General features: G+C 39.8%; 1 protein-coding gene across 7 annotated transcripts in view; it reads right to left on the bottom strand.

The window, feature by feature from the left end:
* LOC138750126 (rho GTPase-activating protein 23-like) overlaps positions 1 to 20256 on the bottom strand; it is a 397500-nt gene that overhangs the window by 65973 nt on the left and 311271 nt on the right. For 6 of the 7 annotated variants that reach the window (XM_069912263.1, XM_069912261.1, XM_069912265.1 and 3 more), the window contains 4 exons: positions 15477 to 15638; positions 14911 to 15022; positions 12779 to 12830; positions 11089 to 11226 (listed from right to left, as the gene is read on the bottom strand). In XM_069912263.1, the coding sequence (XP_069768364.1) occupies positions 11089 to 11226; positions 12779 to 12830; positions 14911 to 15022; positions 15477 to 15638 (464 nt within the window). The remainder of the gene's footprint in view (positions 1 to 11088; positions 11227 to 12778; positions 12831 to 14910; positions 15023 to 15476; positions 15639 to 20256) is intronic. The other variant, XM_069912262.1, reaches the window with a different exon arrangement.

Raw genomic sequence — 20256 nt, 5'->3', positions numbered from 1 at the left:
ATTAACAATTCTTCTCAGAAACTAATATGTGTGACTGTAAAATGAGTATTTAAGTATTGAGTCAAAATTCTGGAAATTGACTAAAACAAAAGAGTCTAATTAGTCACTTTATTGAAAATCTCCAGGTCCAGTTTACTGTCAGCATGTTGCATGTTTTACTCACTCACAATGTGAAGAACAACTTCCTAACAGCAGCCTTAATTGCAGTGAAACAGGAAAGTCTGCAGACCCTGTATTGTAGTAAGAAGCACAGAAATGCTGGAAGAAGTCAGCTGGTCTTACAGTATCCATAGAAGGTAAAGATATATAACCAATGTTTCAGTTATTTCATCATCAACCCTATGATTATTACTTTTAAATGGTTAATGCTTCATTAGGAAAAAAGTTATATAATGTTTTGTACTTTTGTTAAAAAAGAATGATACATTTTGACAAATTTTAAGACATATATCACCGGGAGACATGGCAAGATGGGATAGGTAGAAGATGTGAAAAGAAACCTCTCCCTGACTGAATTATTCAAGTTTTTGATAAAGTTTTTAAAGTTATAAGAAGTTGGCTAAACATTAATTACAGGAGCAATGAACCAGTAAAATTCTTTCAGAAGAAAACAAAAGGAAAATTGGTGGAAAAAAATGATGTTTAAACGACCAGAAAGTGCAGAAGAACTTCAGCCTGCCTTCCAGAAGGAACATTGGGAGTCAAGTGAAGTAATCCCAGGACTCAAAGGATTTCCACCAGCAAGTTAAATACAAAGCTCCAATCTGCAAGATGGCGCCGACGTGCTAAGCATTCCTAATATTCCTAGTTCATTGGTGGATCAGAATGAGCGCATACACGGTGACCAGTGCGCAGCCAGCGTGCTGGAGATGTATAGCGAGGTGTGTGATAGCTGGCCTACATGTGTGGCCGGTAACTTGGCTGTGCATACCATTGCGTCTAGCAATAGTAGTATGTGTGCTGCAGAAGGGTTGGGTGTGTGTGGCAAATTGTGAATATGAACATTATTGTAGGGCCTGGGCTGCGGGAAGACTCGGCCTTCACCATGCTGACGAGATCGGCCTGACGGGGGGGGGGGGGGGTCTAGATCTGCAGTCAGGTGGCCATATCCAAGCAATGGCAGGAAAGGAGGAAGAAGAAATCCCTGCTTTACAAGAAGAGGAAGAAAAACTACTTATGGAGGCAGCAAGAATAATGGAAGGTAGGCCTCAAGATTTAAAATCTGTACTTATTGGAGCTAAAGCTACAAATTCAGTTTTAATGGATATTGCCAAACAGATGGAAAATTTGGTTTTGCAAGCAAATCAAGGTTTTGCTGCTGTTAGTGTGCAATTTACTGAAATGAAAGGGAAAATGAATGATATATGTGGTGAAATTACCATGGAAAAAAACAGATGTTTCATCTGTAAAAGTTGCTGTCTGAAGGCTGTTGATAATGTACAAGTCAAGTTTCAGAAAACTAAAGAAGCTTTTATTTAACTGTTAAGATCGTGGAATAGTATAAAGACAGAGTGGATTACATGGAGAATTCCTTTACTGGTTGGGAAATTCAAAAGAGGGAATTGCTGAAGAAGACAGATTCATGGAAAATCAGAGTCAACGCAATAGTATCAAGATTTTGAGGCTCCCAGAAGATATCAAAGGACAGAAACTAGTAAAATTCTTTCAGAAGAGAATTCCTGAGGTGTTAAGAATGGAGGCTTTTCCAGGTCAATTTCCATGGTCAGTTCTTATCTGATGTTTGTGCCATCAGGATTGTGAGATTATTTTATATCTTGCTATACAAAATGCTGGAAAAACCAGGGCCCTTTAATGGTTGATGGTAATGGGGTGTTTTTTTTAATGCTGATTTAAATCAAGACATAATTAAATGATGCAAATAATTTAATCCAGCTAAAGTGGTTTTGCGGAAAAAGGGATATAAATTTTCTCCAGTTTCCGGCAGTATTGAGGGTGTTTTATGGGAATTGTCAAGCTCGTTTTTGAAAATTATTATGATGCTTTAATTTTTGTTAATTTTTACCACATAACAGGTCAGATCAGGATCTGATAAATCAGGCATTTGAGAAGTTACTAGAGGTGAAGAAAGAATTGGAGTACTTGCAGTTGATTGATATTGTTGATGATGACAAGGTCAGCTGTATATTGGAGGCAGCTGCTCAAACATAAAAAAAGTTTTTTTTAAGATACTGTAGAGTTTGGTCTGGGGGGAGGTAGATAATTTGACAACTTTTGGAGTCATCTCCAATGGTGATGTTGGTTACATCAGTATAACTGAGGAGGGATACTACAATGTTTTTAGATTTTAATTTTTTTCAGGGTTTTTTTTGTATTTTTTTGGTATTTGTTTTTTTAAATTTCTTTTTGGGGGAAATTCTTTTGTTTTTATTTTTACGGAGCTCATATTTTGATTGTGAAGTCATGTGAGGTGCCATCCTGGGAGGGATTTAGAGATATGGCAAATTTAAATTTTGCAACTTTTAATGTTAATGGATTAAATAATCTAATTAAAAGGAAAAGAGTGTTATATCAAGAAGATGAAGATTGATATTGTTTTTTTTTCCAGGAAACTCATTTAACTGAAAAAGAACATCAGAAATTGAAAAGCATGTTCCAGTGTATTCTTTTAATTCCAAAGCAAGAGGATGGCTATTCTAATACATAAAAAGTTACCTTTTACTTTCAGTTTTTGCAGCAGTGGGGAGAGTATTGATTGTAAATTGTAAAATTTTTGCTGAAGCATGGACATTGATGAATGTTTATGCACCCAATAAGGATGATGAAAGATTTGTAATGGAAATATTTTTAAATTTGAATCAAGTGAATAAAAATGATTTGGTGGGAGGTGATTTGAATTGTTGCTTGGATCCATTATTGGATTAATCTCCAAAAACTCTGAAGAGAACAAAGATGGCTAAGCAGTTGTTAACAATTATGAAGGTCTTAAATGTGGTTGAGATCTGGAGAAGATTAAACCTGACAGAGAAAGATATTTCTTTTTATTCATCCAGACATGATTCTTTTTCTAGAATAGATATATTTTTATTATCAGCACAATTACAAGATAGATTTATGCATGGTGAATATGAGTAGGATTTTGTCTGATCATTATTATTAATTCCTTATAAAGTATCTTAAAATGAAGAAATTATATATTATTGGAGATTTAATATGATGTTGTTAAAACAACCTGAATTAATTGAATATATTAGAGAGCACATTAATTTTTTTTTCACAGGTAAATGAGAATTCGTACAAAGTAATAAACCTAAGAAAAGCTCTAAAATGGTAGATGACTGGAAGTGCTATCTGTCTGATGCTTCTCTTGAAATAAGGGGAACAGAAAGGAACTCTCTGGAGAACCCTGATGGGGTAAGTTTCATCAGTGAGACATTGATGTGGAAATACTGGAAAAACAAATAGCTCTCTGCAAGCCTTCAACAACCTTCGAGCACCAAAGCCCGGGGAACTTTATACATGTTAAATTCTGAGCACAGTATAAGAATTGCATGCAACCAGAGAATTTGGAAGAAGAAGTGAGATTGAACTGTGAACAAAATAACTTAAATTTACAGACATATTATATATACATGTACTTAGATATAGAAGAGGGTTAAGGTTATTTAAGTATAGAAATAAGTTAAAGTTTAATTCTGTTTTAAATTTAAAGATAATGAAAAACAACTTTTGTGTAAGTAACTACTTGTCTTGGTGATGTCTATTGCTGCTGGGTCCTTTTGGCTCGCAATGTTTTAATATACTTAACGCAATCTAAAGAATCATTGCGTTATTTACAAAGACAATTGGAATAATATGGGGAAATATCAGGCTATAAAGTAAATTTGGAGAAGAGTGAAATATTACCAATAGCAGATGATGTGTATTTGGATTGTCAGCAGATGACACAGTTTCGATGGTCAAATAGTTTTAAATATTTTGGAATAGTTATTGATGCTAACTAATATATTCAATTAATTTATGTAAGTGGAACTATTCACCATTATTAAATAAAATTAAATTTGATTTAAATAGGTGGAAAGAATTACCATTAACTTTATTGGGAAGAGTGAATTGTATTAATATGAATATTTTTCCTCATATACAGTATCTTTTTTCAGTCTATACCTTGTAAGCTTCCAAAATAATTTTTTAATGAATTAAATGTCAGTTCGAGTACTTTTATGGAAAGGTAAATTATCAAGACTATTGTTACAAAAGTTCTCATGGAAATATGCTTTAAGGGAATTTTAGAATTATTATGAGGCAGCACAGTTAAAATTTATTAATAGCTAAGGTTGAATTGGTTCAGATTTCTGAATATAATATAGATCATTTTATTTATAAATTGAATACTTAGCTTTTACAGAAATATTATTTATTTGTATTAAAACATTTGACAGAGACATGGTATACTAGGGATCAAATTATTGGAATTAAAGGTAAATTTTCAGCCTATACTCCAGTATGTCAGAATAAATTAATTCCTTTTCCAATGAATAATTATTATTTGAAATTGTTGGAACAGAAGGGCATTGGATTAGAGGGAGATTGTTTTGAAGAAGGATCATTTTTATCATTTAATAGGTTAAAGGAAAAGTTTGGGTTTATATCTAATAGAATGTTTGGTTATTAGATAATTTAGGACGTGAACTGAAATTACCTAAAAAATCTAAGTTTGAAACAGAGGAAAATAAAGAAAGGATTTATTTCAGAAATATATGATTTATTGCAAAAGAAGATAAATAAACCTGATTTGTATAAAGTGAAAATTAAATGGGAAAATTATCTATCAATTCCAGTATCTCAGGAGGAGTGGAAGATTGTGTGTGAGGATAGTATGACTAGACTAATTAATATGAGATATTCTTTGGTTCATTATAATTTTTTACATCAACTCTATTTAACTCCTGAAAAGTTAAAAAGATATGTTTTAAGCACTTTAGATTTATGTTTTAGATATGGAAACAAAAGGTACATTTTTGCACTCAGTTTGGCTTTGTGAAAAGGTAAAACCTGTTTTGGTATAGAATTATAGTTTTTGGAAGGTTTATTTAAATTCAAGTTTACTCTTAATCGGTTTTTATTTTTATTGGGATACCCCACAATATTGACTTTGATTTTAAAATTAGACAAATTTCAAATCCCTTTTTATCGGTTAGCTTTAGCAGCTGCTAGTAGATGTATAGCAATTACATTGATGAATAACATTGAAATAAATATTCAAAGGTGGCATATTGAATAGAGAATATGTATACCATTGGAGAAGATAACATAATTTGCATGATAATTATTTCCTCATCCAACGTACCCCTACAGCCGACAAGGTTGTCATCCTGGGCGACTTCAACGCTCGTGTCGGCAAAGACTGAGAAACCTGGCCAGGAATCCTGGGCAAGCATGGCGTCGGCAAGTGCAACGACAATGGGCGCCTCCTGTTGGAGCTCTGCGCAGAACAGCGGCTTGTCATTACAAACACCCTTTTTCAGCAGAGGGACAGCCTTAAGACCACCTGGATGCATCCCCGATCCAAACACTGGCACCTCCTGGACTACATCCTGGTGCGAGAAAGTGACAAACAAGATGTTCTCCACACCAGGGTCATGCCTAGCGCGGAATGCCACACTGACCACCGGCTGGTTCGCTGCAAGCTCAACCTTCACTTCAAGCCAAAGCCCAGAAACAATAAAGCCCCCAGAAAGAGGTTCAATGTTGGAAAACTGCAGTCAGACGAAGCGAGAGGAAACTTCCAGGCAAACCTCAAAGCAAAGCTCGACGTTGCAACCCGCCTCACGGACCCGTCCCCTGAAACCCTCTGGGATCAGTTGAAGACTACCATACTGCAATCCACTGAAGAGGTACTGGGCTTCTCCTCCAGGAAAAACAAGGACTGGTTTGACGAAAACAGCCAGGAAATCCAGGAGCTGCTGGCAAAGAAGCGAGCTGCCCACCAGGCTCACCTTACAAAGCCGTCCTGTCCAGAGAAGAAACAAGCCTTCCGTCGCGCATGCAGCCATCTTCAGCGCAAACTCCGGGAGATCCAAAATGAGTGGTGGACTAGCCTCGCCAAACGAACACAGCTCAGCGCGGACATTGGCGACTTCAGGGGTTTCTACGAGGCTCTAAAGGCTGTGTACGGCCCCTCACCCCAAGTCCAAAGCCCGCTGCGCAGCTCAGACGGCAAAGTCCTCCTCAGCGACAAGATCTCCATCCTCAACCGATGGTCAGAACACTTCCAATCTCTTTTCAGTGCCAACCGCTCAGTCCAAGATTCCGCCCTGCTCCAGCTCCCTCAACAGCCCCTAAGGCTAGAGCTGGATGAGGTTCCCACCCTGGATGAGACATATAAGGCAATCGAACAACTGAAAAGTGGCAAAGCAGCAGGTATGGATGGAATCCCCCCAGAAGTCTGGAAGGCTGGCGGCAAAACTCTGCATGCCAAACTGCATGAGTTTTTCAAGCTTTGTTGGGACCAAGGTAAACTGCCTCAGGATCTTCGTGATGCCACCATCAACACCCTGTACAAAAACAAAGGCGAGAAATCAGACTGCTCAAACTACAGGGGAATCATGCTGCTCTCCATTGCAGGCAAAATCTTCGCTAGGATTCTACTAAATAGAATAATACCTAGTGTCGCCGAGAATATTCTCCCAGAATCACAGTGCGGCTTTCGCGCAAACAGAGGAACCACTGACATGGTCTTTGCCCTCAGACAGCTCCAAGAAAAGTGCAGAGAACAAAACAAAGGACTCTACATCACCTTTGTTGACCTCACCAAAGCCTTCGACACCGTGAGCAGGAAAGGGCTTTGGCAAATACTAGAGCGCATCGGATGTCCCCCAAAGTTCCTCAACATGATTATCCAACTGCACGAAAACCAACAAGGTCGGGTCAGATACAGCAATGAGCTCTCCGAACCCTTCTCCATTAACAATGGCGTGAAGCAAGGCTGTGTTCTCGCACCAACCCTCTTTTCAATCTTCTTCAGCATGATGCTGAACCAAGCCATGAAAGACCCCAACAATGAAGACGCTGTTTACATCCGGTACCGCACGGATGGCAGTCTCTTCAATCTGAGGCGCCTGCAAGCTCACACCAAGACACAAGAGAAACTTGTCCGTGAACTACTCTTTGCAGATGATGCCGCTTTAGTTGCCCATTCAGAGCCAGCTCTTCAGCGCTTGACGTCCTGCTTTGTGGAAACTGCCAAAATGTTTGGCCTGGAAGTCAGCCTGAAGAAAACTGAGGTCCTCCATCAGCCAGCTCCCCACCATGACTACCAGCCCCCCCACATCTCCATCGGGCACACAAAACTCAAAACGGTCAACCAGTTTACCTATCTCGGCTGCACCATTTCATCAGATGCAAGGATCGACAATGAGATAGACAACAGACTCGCCAAGGCAAATAGCGCCTTTGGAAGACTACACAAAAGAGTCTGGAAAAACAACCAACTGAAAAACCTCACAAAGATAAGCGTATACAGAGCCGTTGTCATACCCACACTCCTGTTCGGCTCCGAATCATGGGTCCTCTACCGGCACCACCTACGGCTCCTAGAACGCTTCCACCAGCGTTGTCTCCGCTCCATCCTCAACATCCATTGGAGCGCTTACACCCCTAACGTCGAAGTACTCGAGATGGCAGAGGTCGACAGCATCGAGTCCACGCTGCTGAAGATCCAGCTGCGCTGGATGGGTCACGTCTCCAGAATGGAGGACCATCGCCTTCCCAAGATTGTGTTATATGGCGAGCTCTCCACTGGCCACCGTGACAGAGGTGCACCAAAGAAAAGGTACAAGGACTGCCTAAAGAAATCTCTTGGTGCCTGCCACATTGACCACCGCCAGTGGGCTGATAACGCCTCAAACCGTGCATCTTGGCGCCTCACAGTTTGGCGGGCAGCAACCTCCTTTGAAGAAGACCGCAGAGCCCACCTCACTGACAAAAGGCAAAGGAGGAAAAACCCAACACCCAACCCCAACCAACCAATTTTCCCCTGCAACCGCTGCAATCGTGTCTGCCTGTCCCGCATCGGACTTGTCAGCCACAAACGAGCCTGCAGCTGACGTGGACTTTTTACCCCCTCCATAAATCTTCGTCCGCGAAGCCAAGCCAAAGAAAAGAAAAAGAATTTCCTTCTTTATTAAAATGTGGAATACATATTTGGAATATGTAGATTTGAAAGTATGATGTTTGTTAGATGGGATTGACACCATCGTCAACAATAAATTACTGACAAATATGTATTTTAGCTCCATTTTATTATTGTATTTTTTTGGAGTAGTTTTGGGGGGGATTGGGAGAGAGGTAAGGGGGAGGGGTTATATAGGGAGAAATTTTTTTATTATTATCATACTTTATGCTGTATTTGTATTTTAAATATTGTTCAATAGTTTTTTAAAAAAAGGCATATATCACCAATAAATATAGTTTATAAGGAAACTGTCCAATAATACTGTTTTCAGTTTTATATCCTTCTCTTTGACATTCCATTTAGTGAATAAAATATATTAATAATGTTTAAATTATAAACTTTTAAATTTAGAAATACTGCACAGTAACAGGCACTTCCAGCCCTTGATCTGTGCTGCCCAAATACAGAATTAATTTAAACCCTGGTATGTTTTGATTGGTGGGTGGAAACTGGAGCACCTGGAGAACATACAAACTCTTTAATTTGGATCCTGGATCGCTGGTACTGTAATATTGTTGTGCTAACTGTTATGCTAACCTTACTGCTTGAATAGGAAGACAAGAATATTAATTGTTTATTGATCAATACAATTATGCTTGCTAATTTTAATTTAACATACTTTATTAGGATAATTGTCAAATCCAACAAATTGTATTGAGACATACCATAAATATTCGAGTATTATGCAAAAAAATTCCCCCTTTTTCCCCTCAAAAATAGGGGGCGGGGGGGTCGCAATATACTCAAGAGTAAAAAAAAATTTTTTAATTCTGCAGGTGAGCGGGTGCGGTAGTAGATGGCAGCACAACTCAGGTGGCTGGGCGAGCAGGTGAGTAGCAATGTGACTCAGGCGCCAGACGGACAAGCATGCAAGTAGCAGTGTGACTCGGGCAAGTGGGGAGTGGCAGCATTACTCAGGCGGGCGAGCAGGAGAGCGGCAACACGAATCAGGTGGCCAGGCAAATTGGCGAGTGGCAGCATGACTCGGACAGTCTGGCGGCAGCATGACTTGGGCAGCCAGGTGGGTGAGCAGGTGAGCAGCAGTATGACTCACGAAACTGGGCAGGTGGGCGGGTGAGCAGTACTGTGACTTGGGTGGCCAAGGCGAGGGGGGGGTCAAGAGAGACGCCAGCACAACTCAGGTGGGTGAGGAAAATGGACTCAAGAGAGACAGCAGTGTGACTCGGGCAGGTGAGGGGGGTGGTCATAATGTACACAGGGATAAAACCTTTCCTGTCTTTCCTCTCAAAAATGGGCAGGGGTCGCATTATACACAGGTCGCATTATACACGAATATTTACAGTACATCAGCTTGTCAATAAAAGTATGGTATATGCAATGGAAAGAGAACATTTTTTATAGTAGAATTCTGATATATTGCTGGTGTTTCTGTGGTGGTACACCACTAGCCTACTGCAGGGGACAACCTCTGTACCTGTAGGAGTGTAAGGGGACAGGCCAACACCTGGCCGGCTGTCAATCAGTCAGTCTGAATGGATCAAGCCCCACCCGCTCGGGTGTCAATCACCCTCCCAAGGCCTCTCTGTGGAAGACTTTGTGGATTAAAGCCTGTTGTACAGTCTTTATTTTTGTGTGTGTTTGATTCTGGCTAACAGTGCACCACAGTTTTATATTACTGTAACGTGTAATTTCAGTAACAGGCTAAATGAAGCAGTCTTCCAAGCAGGAGGATGTAAAAAAAATACCATGGCAATATTCTAAGAGGAGCAATGACTAACATTTTTTTTACAACTGACCCAGATAAAACACAGAGGAGTGAAAGTTTAAGGTGAGAGAAAATATTTTAAAGGGAATCAAAGGGAAGTTTTTTTACATTTGGAACATGCTACCAAAGCAAGTCCACGAATCAGATGCATTCGCTTTAAGGAATATATTGACATGTTCTTGAATACAGCCATAATGTGGGCAAAATGAGGTTAGTGTAGGTTCACAAAAGGGGAGGCAAGGACAAGATGGGCCAAAGGTCTGCTTTTCATGTTGCAAGATGTTGTGACATTATCTGGTCATGGATTCTAGATGTCTGTAGCCCAGCTATGCAACATTTCAAAAATATGTAATTGGCTGCTAATTGCTGTTCACCATTTGAAATCATGAATGGTGTTTTATAAATGTAATTCTCTCCCAACTCCTCAGCCTATGCCATTCTCAAAATATTAAACCCTATCCAATTCTATCCTCCTTCTTTCCATAGTTTTATTTCTATGATAGCTGATTCTTTGCGTACAGTTTTAAAATAGAGGCCAGGTTATATCTGCGTAACCTGGATCTCACATCTTTTATTTACCTTCCCTTGAACACCTTTTTGTATAATGTAATTACAATCAATAATATTGAATTGTATTGGATTATTGACATGTGTACCAAAATAAGGAAAAACCTTGGTTTTGCATACTATTCAGGCAAATCAACACAAAGTTAAAATCTTAAAACAAAGTGCAGGGTTCATGTTACAATAAGTCAAAAAGTGCAGGATGTACTGTTACTGCAACAAAGTGCAGGATATAGAGCAAGGTATAGAAAGGCATCATCTTTGGCCATTGAGAGGTCCATTCAAGAGCCTGATAACAGAAGGAAAGAAATTGTTGTTGAATCTGAAGATTATGTTTTGAAGCTCATGTATCTGCCCAATGGAAGGGGTGAGAAGTGAGTGTGACTGGAGTGGGAAGGGTACTTTAATATATTGATAGGTTTCTTAAGACAGCAGGAGGAATAGATAGTATACAATAATAAATTTAAACATCCCCTTCATTACAATGATAAACCTACATCAAAACATAAATATTTAGTGATGTTATAAAATATAATACAAATGCATATACTCTCTTTCCAAATTTGTTTGCCATACAAAAGTTTTGATACAGTTTTGAACTCACCTTTCTCTTCTCTGTAACAAGCTGTCGAAAGTGTAACCAGCCCTCCTTCCTGACATCACTAAAGGTCACATCACAGAGATCATATGTAGAATGATGCTTAGATCTATTGTTTTCCGTGGCATCCAAATTTTCTAATGACTAAATGATAAATTAATACATTGTGAATAATTGTCCTTTAAAAAGTATGAAAAACACTATTAAATTTTTCCACATTGTGCCCAAATTTGCATAATTTTTAAATGGCAATTTTTGTTAAAACAAACTAGGCACCTCATCAATGAACAGTAAAACTCCAAAAGTCTGCAATCCATTTCTTCAGAAATGAGGTTTAGCATCTGGCTTACTCAATAGAGTGAAAACGGTAGAACCCAGTGAGCAAGAAGGCTGTACTACCAGAGGCATGACTAGCTCCTGCATTAGGATCTGGAACAAAGAGTCAGGAATGTGGGTAGATTTGCAGATCCTCATAATGTTTGTATATTGCCCACACCCTTTAAATTCACCAGGTTCACTAGAAAATGCATTGTGCTACTGTGTAACGTTAAAAAAAAACAAGTAACATCCAACAGTTTGCAAAGCCCGCTAATCCAACACTACCAAATGTTGCAAGGATTCAGATTCAAATTTCAGATTTATTGTCAGAGTACATGCATGACATCACATACAACCCTGAGATTCTTTTTAATGCAGTTGAGGCAGAATTACAGTGTAAACATCCAAACAAATAACACAATTAAACAAACTGACTGTGCAATACAGAGGGAATTTTAAAAAAAACAATAAAGCGCACAAGTGAAGAGGCCTTAAATAAGTCCCTGATGGAGTTTGTTGTTGAGGTGTCTAATGGTGGAGGGGTAGCAGCTGTTCTTGGTGGTGCAAGTCTTGCAGAACCCAGTCCTCTCTCCTGTTACCAGCAGTGAGAACAGAGCGTGCTGAGTGGTGTGGATCCTCGATGATTGCTGCTATTCTCCGATGGCAGCGCTCCCTATAGATGTTCTCAATAGCATGCCAAATGCCTTCTTTATCATCTTCTCTCTCCATGATGCCACTTTCAGGAACTCTATACCAATATCCCTAGTTCTCTCTATTTTACAACACTCTCCAGGACCCTGCCATTTACTGCACTAGTCCTGTGCCTGTTTAGCTTACCAAAATGCAATATTGCACACTTGTTTAAGTTAAATTCCATTTGTCATTCCTTGGTCTGCTTTCCAAATTATCTAGATCCTGTGGTAATATGGATATCCTTCTTCACTGTCCACAGTATAACCAACTTTTCTGTCATTAGTGAATATACTAATTACTCATACAATGACATTTAAATCAAAACAAGACATCTTTAAGAGGCAGTGTCTCAAGAAAGCAGCCTCTATCATCTAGGACCTTCACCACCCAGGCCATGCCCTCTTCTCACTGCTACCATTAGGGGAGAGTTATAGGAGCCTGAAGCCGCACATCTAATGTTACCAAAAAAAATTAAATTTTAAGTTTTAATTTTTTAAAACATTTTAAAATTTAGACATACAGCTAAGTAACAGGCTTTTCTGCCCCACGTGCCCGTCCCATCTAACTACTCCCAATTAACCTACAGCCAGGGCTGCAGGGGCTCACCGTAACAGTACTCCAACACCACATTTTTGGTGTGCTCTGCTGATTTTTTTCAACTTTTATTTCTAAAATCAATTCTTACCCCTTCTGTGAAAAAATTTCTCAGCATTTTCAGACTAGGAATTGGCAATTTCCTAAAAAGAATAAATGGGAACAAGGATCAAAATATAACAACTTGCTACATGTTTGTGTTGAATCATTATAGAATATACGTAGTTACAAGCTACAAGTCATGTGTATGTTACAGGTGGGATATAAACGAAGTATAAATTGTTATCAGCTCAAATACTTTGGTGTTCAAAATAAAAATTGTGTAGAGACAGAAATCATTAGGCATTAAAATAGTTGCTGTGTTTGTTTTATTAAGTGTTCTCTTTAACACTTCAAACACAAGATTCTATTCAGCAGTCTATCCAGAACATTGCTTTTATTTCAATCATAATTGAGCTGCCGCACAATAATCCTGTCTTGTTTTAAATGTTAACATAAAAATATTATTAACCTAATGCTACTAAGAGAACAGACCCAATGTAAAGAAATATATTCAGTCTAGAAATCACTGCACACAACTCTGTATAAAATAAACTGCTCTATGGCTAAAAAATAGGCTTAACCCAGAGTACAACAATGCTTTGTCCATTTGTGGATATCTAAATCCGGATCTGGATATTTGACCCCTAACAACATGGTGGATTTTTGCTTGCGTGGGTCTTTATTTCTCCAGCACGTCATTACACAAGAAAAATGGACAACATTGTTTTGGGGACCTTGCAGCCAAAGACTGAAATAGTTACAGGTCTTTTAAAAGATGCATTATTGTTTAATACAGCCCTGTTGAGCTATTTTTGAACAATTCTCTCTCCAAGGCAGTACTGCTTCAGCTGTGCATTTATACTTGTGATATATCACAGCAAAGCATACAAGTTGTACATACTATAAGGGAATTTTAGTGCTCAAAATGGTTGGGGCACCTTTGCTCTGTTAACAGGCCTGATTGCTAATAGGATAATTAAGACATTAGAAATAGCTAATATGTCATATATATTTTTACCTCCTGCTCGATGCTTTTTTTTAAATCAATATGATTCCCTTACCCCATGCCATAGCACCATAGTCTTGTGCCTTTGCCTCATTAATGAGTTACAAATCTAATTTTTGTCAACATCCAGTTGGATTCACAGCAAAAATATGATGTTGAAAAATTCATTAAAACAGCATTGTGATAGCTTACACCAGCCAAAGCAGGAATTGTGTGATTTGCCCTTGGCAGCAACATCACAAACTGTGTCTTTGCCACATTACCCTTTGGAAAAGTTATCAGAAATGAAAGCAGTCATGAAATCCAACTGTACAGAAGGAGAGGAGAGAGAGTGGCAGTGAAAGAGAGAATTGCTGAAAAGCATAGAAGCAGATCCCATGGCCTCTTGCTAACCATTGCACTTCACTATACAAGTCCCATTTACCTGCATTTGCATCGTAACTTCAATACCCAGATATCTCACTTGTTTGTCAAGATTCTTTTTAAATGTTTTGATGTTGGATATAATGGAAGCCACACAATAGCTACATTTAAAAAAAATGGATCTATGGAGAGAAGTAAAAGCATAGGGAAGGTGGCAGAGTGGTGAGACATGGTCTTCTTTGGGTGTATTCATTCAGTCTTTGGGTGTATTCATTCAGCCAAGCTGCATGACGCCACACACCACAACACAGTGCATTAATGGTCAATGATACTGTAATTATAGCATTTAATTGTAATATTCACAGGATAAAAAGGCTGTAATGAATGATGGAAAAACTGGTGATGCACTTTCCAATCTCCTAAGCATTTAAAACTGAGTCTGACTGGATGCTCTGTGCAAAACATTGATGCCTAAACGAAGCTCTCAAATGGTTCGGTCATTGGTGATCTCCATACAATTATACCTGGTTTCACTGTAAATGCTCAACACCCAACAGCTTCAGTTTACATCAGTAATGGAGGAAAGTTGTGCTACCTGATTGTTGAAGTCACTAACTGTTCAAGTGATGCCAGAAAACGTCAGACATGCTGAAGTGAACTCAAAACTATAAAATTATTTGAGTCATTTTCCCAATGGCTACAGAAATGATCGGCAATTTCCACTTCCATGATGAGAAACCAGCACAAATGCACTATCAAGCCTTTATGTGCATCATCTTATGAAACAAAAAAATAATATAAAAAAATCTTACGAGTACATTTTTGCCTCATCATGATATGTATTCAGGCCTTCATCACAGGATTTTGATCTCTCGGTTGTTATAGCAAGAAGGTAAGATGACCGGCGACTGGCTTTAATGTTGCCTAATAAGAGGAACAATAATTATACAAGTCAAAGCAAGGTACTTACAAAAAAAAATTACAACACACTTAAATTGTCAGTCACTATTTCAATATTGTGGCTGAAAGGTTTTTCCCAATATGTGAGGCTTTATGCAGTATCCATTTTTCAGTGTTGGCAATGGATATTATTTTGTAGACATCATGAGAAACAAGATATATAATTTTGATTTTCAAACAGTTTTCATCAGTCTCCTCCTCAAGGGCACCTGTGTGCTTTTTATGACAGAGGGTATTGGTTAAGATTTTTGATTCCTTGTTGGATTCCTATTGAAAACTCTCACACTCTTTCCCCAACATAATGGGAAAACTGCAAGGACAAAAGAAAAAAAAAATGACATTCCAACCTATGCTTTGTCAGTGTTGGTTCACAGTCTTAATGGAAATATTGGTATTATTAGAAAAAATGTGAACTTACTGCAGTCTTGAGAGTAATGTCGTGGATGAATGACAGGGAAGGTGAAGGTTGGAGAAGCAGGACTAGTGATGATAGTTGGCACTGAGTTCTGAACACTGGAAACAACAGCTGAGACAGGAATGTGACCTGCCACCACGTCAATACTTGGACTCGTTGGCTCATCTATAGAAGTAAAAGGGAGGGAAGATAAATAATAAATTAATCTTCAGTGATCATGTAATAGTTATTTTTTAAGTATTCCAACAGGGAAAAAATAATCATTGTTCCAAAGTTTTGAACATGGGAAGAAAATGAAATATAAATGGTTACAATGCAGTTTAACTTACCGGTATTTACAATCAGCTATTAAATAGCATCCTGTTAAAGATATTGCGCTGAATGGGGAGGTTGATGGAACCCCATTTCTATTCTCTTTGGAGGGAGAGGTGGATCAGAGCAGAACTCCAGTAAACAGGAAATGCAGGAGATGGATCTATTGACAACAAAGAGGGGAAACTGAGATCCTCGAAAAAGAGAGGCATGTCAGATGTCTTGAATGGAAGGCCTCATCTTGAGAGCAGATGTGGCAGAGGCAGAAAAGCTGGGAGAAAGGGCATCCTTCCAGGAGATAGGGTGGGAGGAGATGTAGTTGCAGTAGCTTTGTGTCAATGGGTCTTAGAGAACATCACTACTTAGCTTATCTTTTAAGATGGAGACTGAGAGATCTAGAAAGGGAAGAGAAGAGCCAGAAATTATCCGTGAATTTTAGAGCAGGTGGAGATTAGTAGCAGTTGATAAGATAGATACAATTTGTAGGGATATAGGAAGCAACTCCAAAACAGTCATCAATATTATGGAGGAAAGTTGGGATTGTTACTGGGTTAAATATGAAACAAGTACTGTTCCTTGTAGCCAACAAAATGGCAGGTACAGCTGACAATCGTAGGAGGGTTTATGGCTACAAGTATGATACATGAGGCATCAAAATAGAAGTTATTCAGTGTGAAAATGAGTTCTGCCGGGCAGTGGGCTTCCAGAGGGAGGTGTACAGAGACTGGATACCCATGGTCTGTGGCTTTGCCTCATTACTGAGTTACAATCTAATTTTTGTAAACATCCTTGTGAGATATCTGTGCATAAAATGTTTGCAAGGACCAATTAGATTCACAGCAAAAATACGATGTTGTTGAAAATTTAATGAAATACAGCATTGTGATAGCTTACACCGAGTCATCAGCCAGAATTGTGTGATTTATCCTTGGTAACAACATGAAAAACTGTGTTTTTGCCACATTACTCTTTGGAAAAGTTATCAGAAATTAAAACAGTCATGAAATCCAACAGGTCAGAAGGAGAGGGGAGAGAGTGGCAGTGAAAGAGAGAGTTGGCAGTGGGCACCAAGGAATCTGAAACAGACCTGTCAGGGACTCAGCTGCGACTAATGACATCAAATCCAAATCTTATTGTCCACAGAAGTTACTAACAACAAAAAAAGTCATTTATTTCATGTTTACTTATCTCCCAACCCTATATAAAATCCGTAAGTGTGAATTTTATTCCACATCTTAATATTTAGAGAAATTATTTTGTAAATTCTATAAGCATGCATTTTCAGAACCAAAATGACTGCCAAGTAGGGGTTATCTGTATAACTATAGATGAAATATTTTACTTTAAGTTCTTCAGCTGGGCTTTCTAGTTATAAAGGTGTAATCTACAAACATATCAGCTTAGGCAGTTGATGCATATCAATTATTACAATCTATCGATTTTAAATCAAGCGCCAGACCAAAGTGCAATAATGAAAATATTATTGTATTACTGAAATAAAATCTTTATCATCTTGGCCTAATTATCAGCAAAAAAATATGTATAAATATGTGTATATATTAATTGTGGTGAGGAACGAGCTGCCAGTTGAAATGGTGAGGGCAGGTTCACTTTCTACATTTATGAAAAGTTTGGACATTTACATGGATAGGATGCATGGAGGACTAAGGACTGGGGAAAGGTCAGTTGCACTAAGCAGAAAATAGTTCTGTGCAGACAAGAAGAGCCAAAAGCCCTGTTTTCTGTGCTGAATTGTTCTATGGTTCTCCATGTAGGAATCAACAGTTTTACTATTAGCTATACAACATGGCATGATGTTCAGCATTAAATTTAGATAAAATTTAAGCATTTGATTCCAGAATAAAGTGTTACGATGTCTGTGAAAAAGAGAACTGTTCTTTAACTCATGATATTTCAAAAAAGTGTTAATACAACTCAACATATTGAAACTGGCTGCTCCATAAAATTAGGATGATATATAGTACTATTTTTATTCAGTTCCAACTTAAAAAGGATAAAATTATAGCGGCTCACACACAGAGATGTGGACTGGTTTCCAAAATAGTGGAAGAACGCAGCAACTGCAAGGACCTGGAAGTGACACCAGCCGGTGCCCCAGGAACTGTATCAGGAACGTCGGTCAAAACCAGGCTGGTGCTCTGATGACGCAGTGCCTGACATATAAAGGTGATGGCCAGTGCAAGAAACTTTTGATTTCAAGGCTTTAGTGTGCAGGCCATTCTTCACCATGCCCGCAAAGTGCAAATGATACATTGGTAACCCCAACAGAGCCAGAAACCACCACATGGCTCAACAGTCTCCCAATGTTTTGAGTGTCATAGTCACACATGTAGTTTGAGCAGGCCAAAGCTCAGTTCTAGCTTTGACACATTGCCACTGACGACACCCGCTACTTCTATGTCATGAGTTAATTCAAGACATACAAGGCTCATAGACCTTCTACCACAGCCTCTAGAGAAAGGCAAATACATGGCCCTCAAAGAGCTGTTAACCCACACTTTTGGGCTGGTGTGAGCACGACACCCGATTGCTGTATATGGATGGATTAGGGGACAGGGCCCTCTCCGCTCTAATAAGCAAGATGCTTGCTTTAACTGAGGGCTGCAATCCTTGCCTGCTCTTTGAACAGATTTTTCTGGAGCAGTTGCCTGAGGTTATCTGACTCTTACTCATGGAAGATTACTTCAGTGAGCCCCAGAAAGAGGTAGCCTGGACATGCTCTAGAGAGCAAAGAAGGATACCAGTGCCATCATAGGCCACATCAGCAAGCCCCATCGACAGTCAATTGTGAGACCAAGACAAACAGAGAGGCAAGTTAATATCCCAAGATAATTCTGCTACAGTGATGTACCGCGTCAGTGATGTGGTGCAGAGGCCCATTGATGCTGCCCATCCTGAAGGTTTCCAGGAATTGCCCTGGCCAACTGTCGTTGATGGCTGCGGCAGTTGACCCACTTGATAGCCTCCTCTATGCTTGGGACTCCTTGTCGGGCAGGTGGCTCCTGGTCGACACCGATGCCAAAATAAGAGGCCTGCAGGCCCCCCCCCCCCCCCCCACAGGCCTTGACATCCACAACGGCAAACAGGGCCCAGCACTGAGGGAAGCTAACAGCTCCTTCATCCAGACTTTTGGTACCTGTACCATCCCCCTTTGGTTTGGAAACAGCTGGTTTAATCAGACTTTCACCCTTGTGGCCGTGGTGCAACCACTTCTGGGGGCCAACTTACTTCATGCCCATAGACCTCAAGGGATGGTGCTTTGTTCACGCCAGAACTTTTCAAACTCTACATCTGGAGGGCCAAATTACCCTCCCTCCATCTTGACTATAACATTTTCAGATACAAGTTCACCCACATCTTTGCGGAGTTGCCCTCAATGGTGATGTCACAGTTCTCTGTGGCTGAGCCAAAGCAGGCGGAAAGCACCACATTCTGACTGAAGGCCCCTTGATCCATGGCAGGGCACACCGGCTCCCTTCCAAAAAGCTCAGCCTAGCAAAGGAGATGTTCAAGAAAATTAGGAGCTGGGGATTGTGCGGCACTCAATAGTCCCTGGGCCTCTCCCCTCCACAGGGTGCCAAAAACAGTGTGGGGTGGATGCCATTTGGTGACTACCACTGCCTCAATGAGGCCAACATGCCTAACATATCCTGTATCCCACACAGGTGTCCTCCAAGGTGTACCTCATCCGGGGATACCACTAAATCCCAGTTCACCCCCAGGATGTCCCCAAGATCATGATTCTTATGCATGCTCTTTGGTCTGAAAAACACGACACAAGCTTTCCAGTGGCTGACATACAGTGAGCCAGGACTTCCCATTTTGGTTCATCTATTTGCACGATATCTTCATTGCTAGCCACAGGTGCAAAGACCATGCAACCCACGAGACATCTGTGCACCTGGATGAGTGAGTTTGGGCTGACAATCAACCCCACAATTCAGCCTGGACACTATTGATTTCCTGGGGCACGGGACAACACCCCTCCCTGAAAAGTTTGAGAAGGTCCATCACTCCACCAAACCCTGTACAGTAGAGGAACTACAAGAATTCGCCAGTACAATAAATTTTTACTACAGATTCATACCGGCAGTGGCACGTATCATGCGTCCCTTCTTTGCGCTGATGACGGGCAAGATAAAGGTCAGTACCTGGAACGATGAGTCTTTGAGGATGTTCCAGAATGCTGCGGTAGACAATGCCACCTTCCTCATACACCCCAGACCAGAGACAGCTGGTGCTCCAACAGTTGATTCCTCCAGCACAGCGGTAGGAGGCTTACTGGAACAACTCAATGAAAGCCAGTGGCAACCCCTGGCCATTTTCAGCAAACACCTCTGCCCTTTGCCGTCCCCCCACCCGAGCTCAAATATAATGTTTTCAACTAAGAGCTATTGGCGCTGTAAACATTTCCATTACTCTTTGGAAGGTCGGCAATTTAAAGTCTTCA

This window comes from Narcine bancroftii (genome assembly GCF_036971445.1).
Source record: "Narcine bancroftii isolate sNarBan1 chromosome 12 unlocalized genomic scaffold, sNarBan1.hap1 SUPER_12_unloc_2, whole genome shotgun sequence".
NCBI lineage: Eukaryota > Metazoa > Chordata > Chondrichthyes > Torpediniformes > Narcinidae > Narcine > Narcine bancroftii.
The sequence above is the reverse complement of the archived record's forward strand: the minus strand, read 5'-3'. Positions and strand labels throughout refer to the sequence as shown.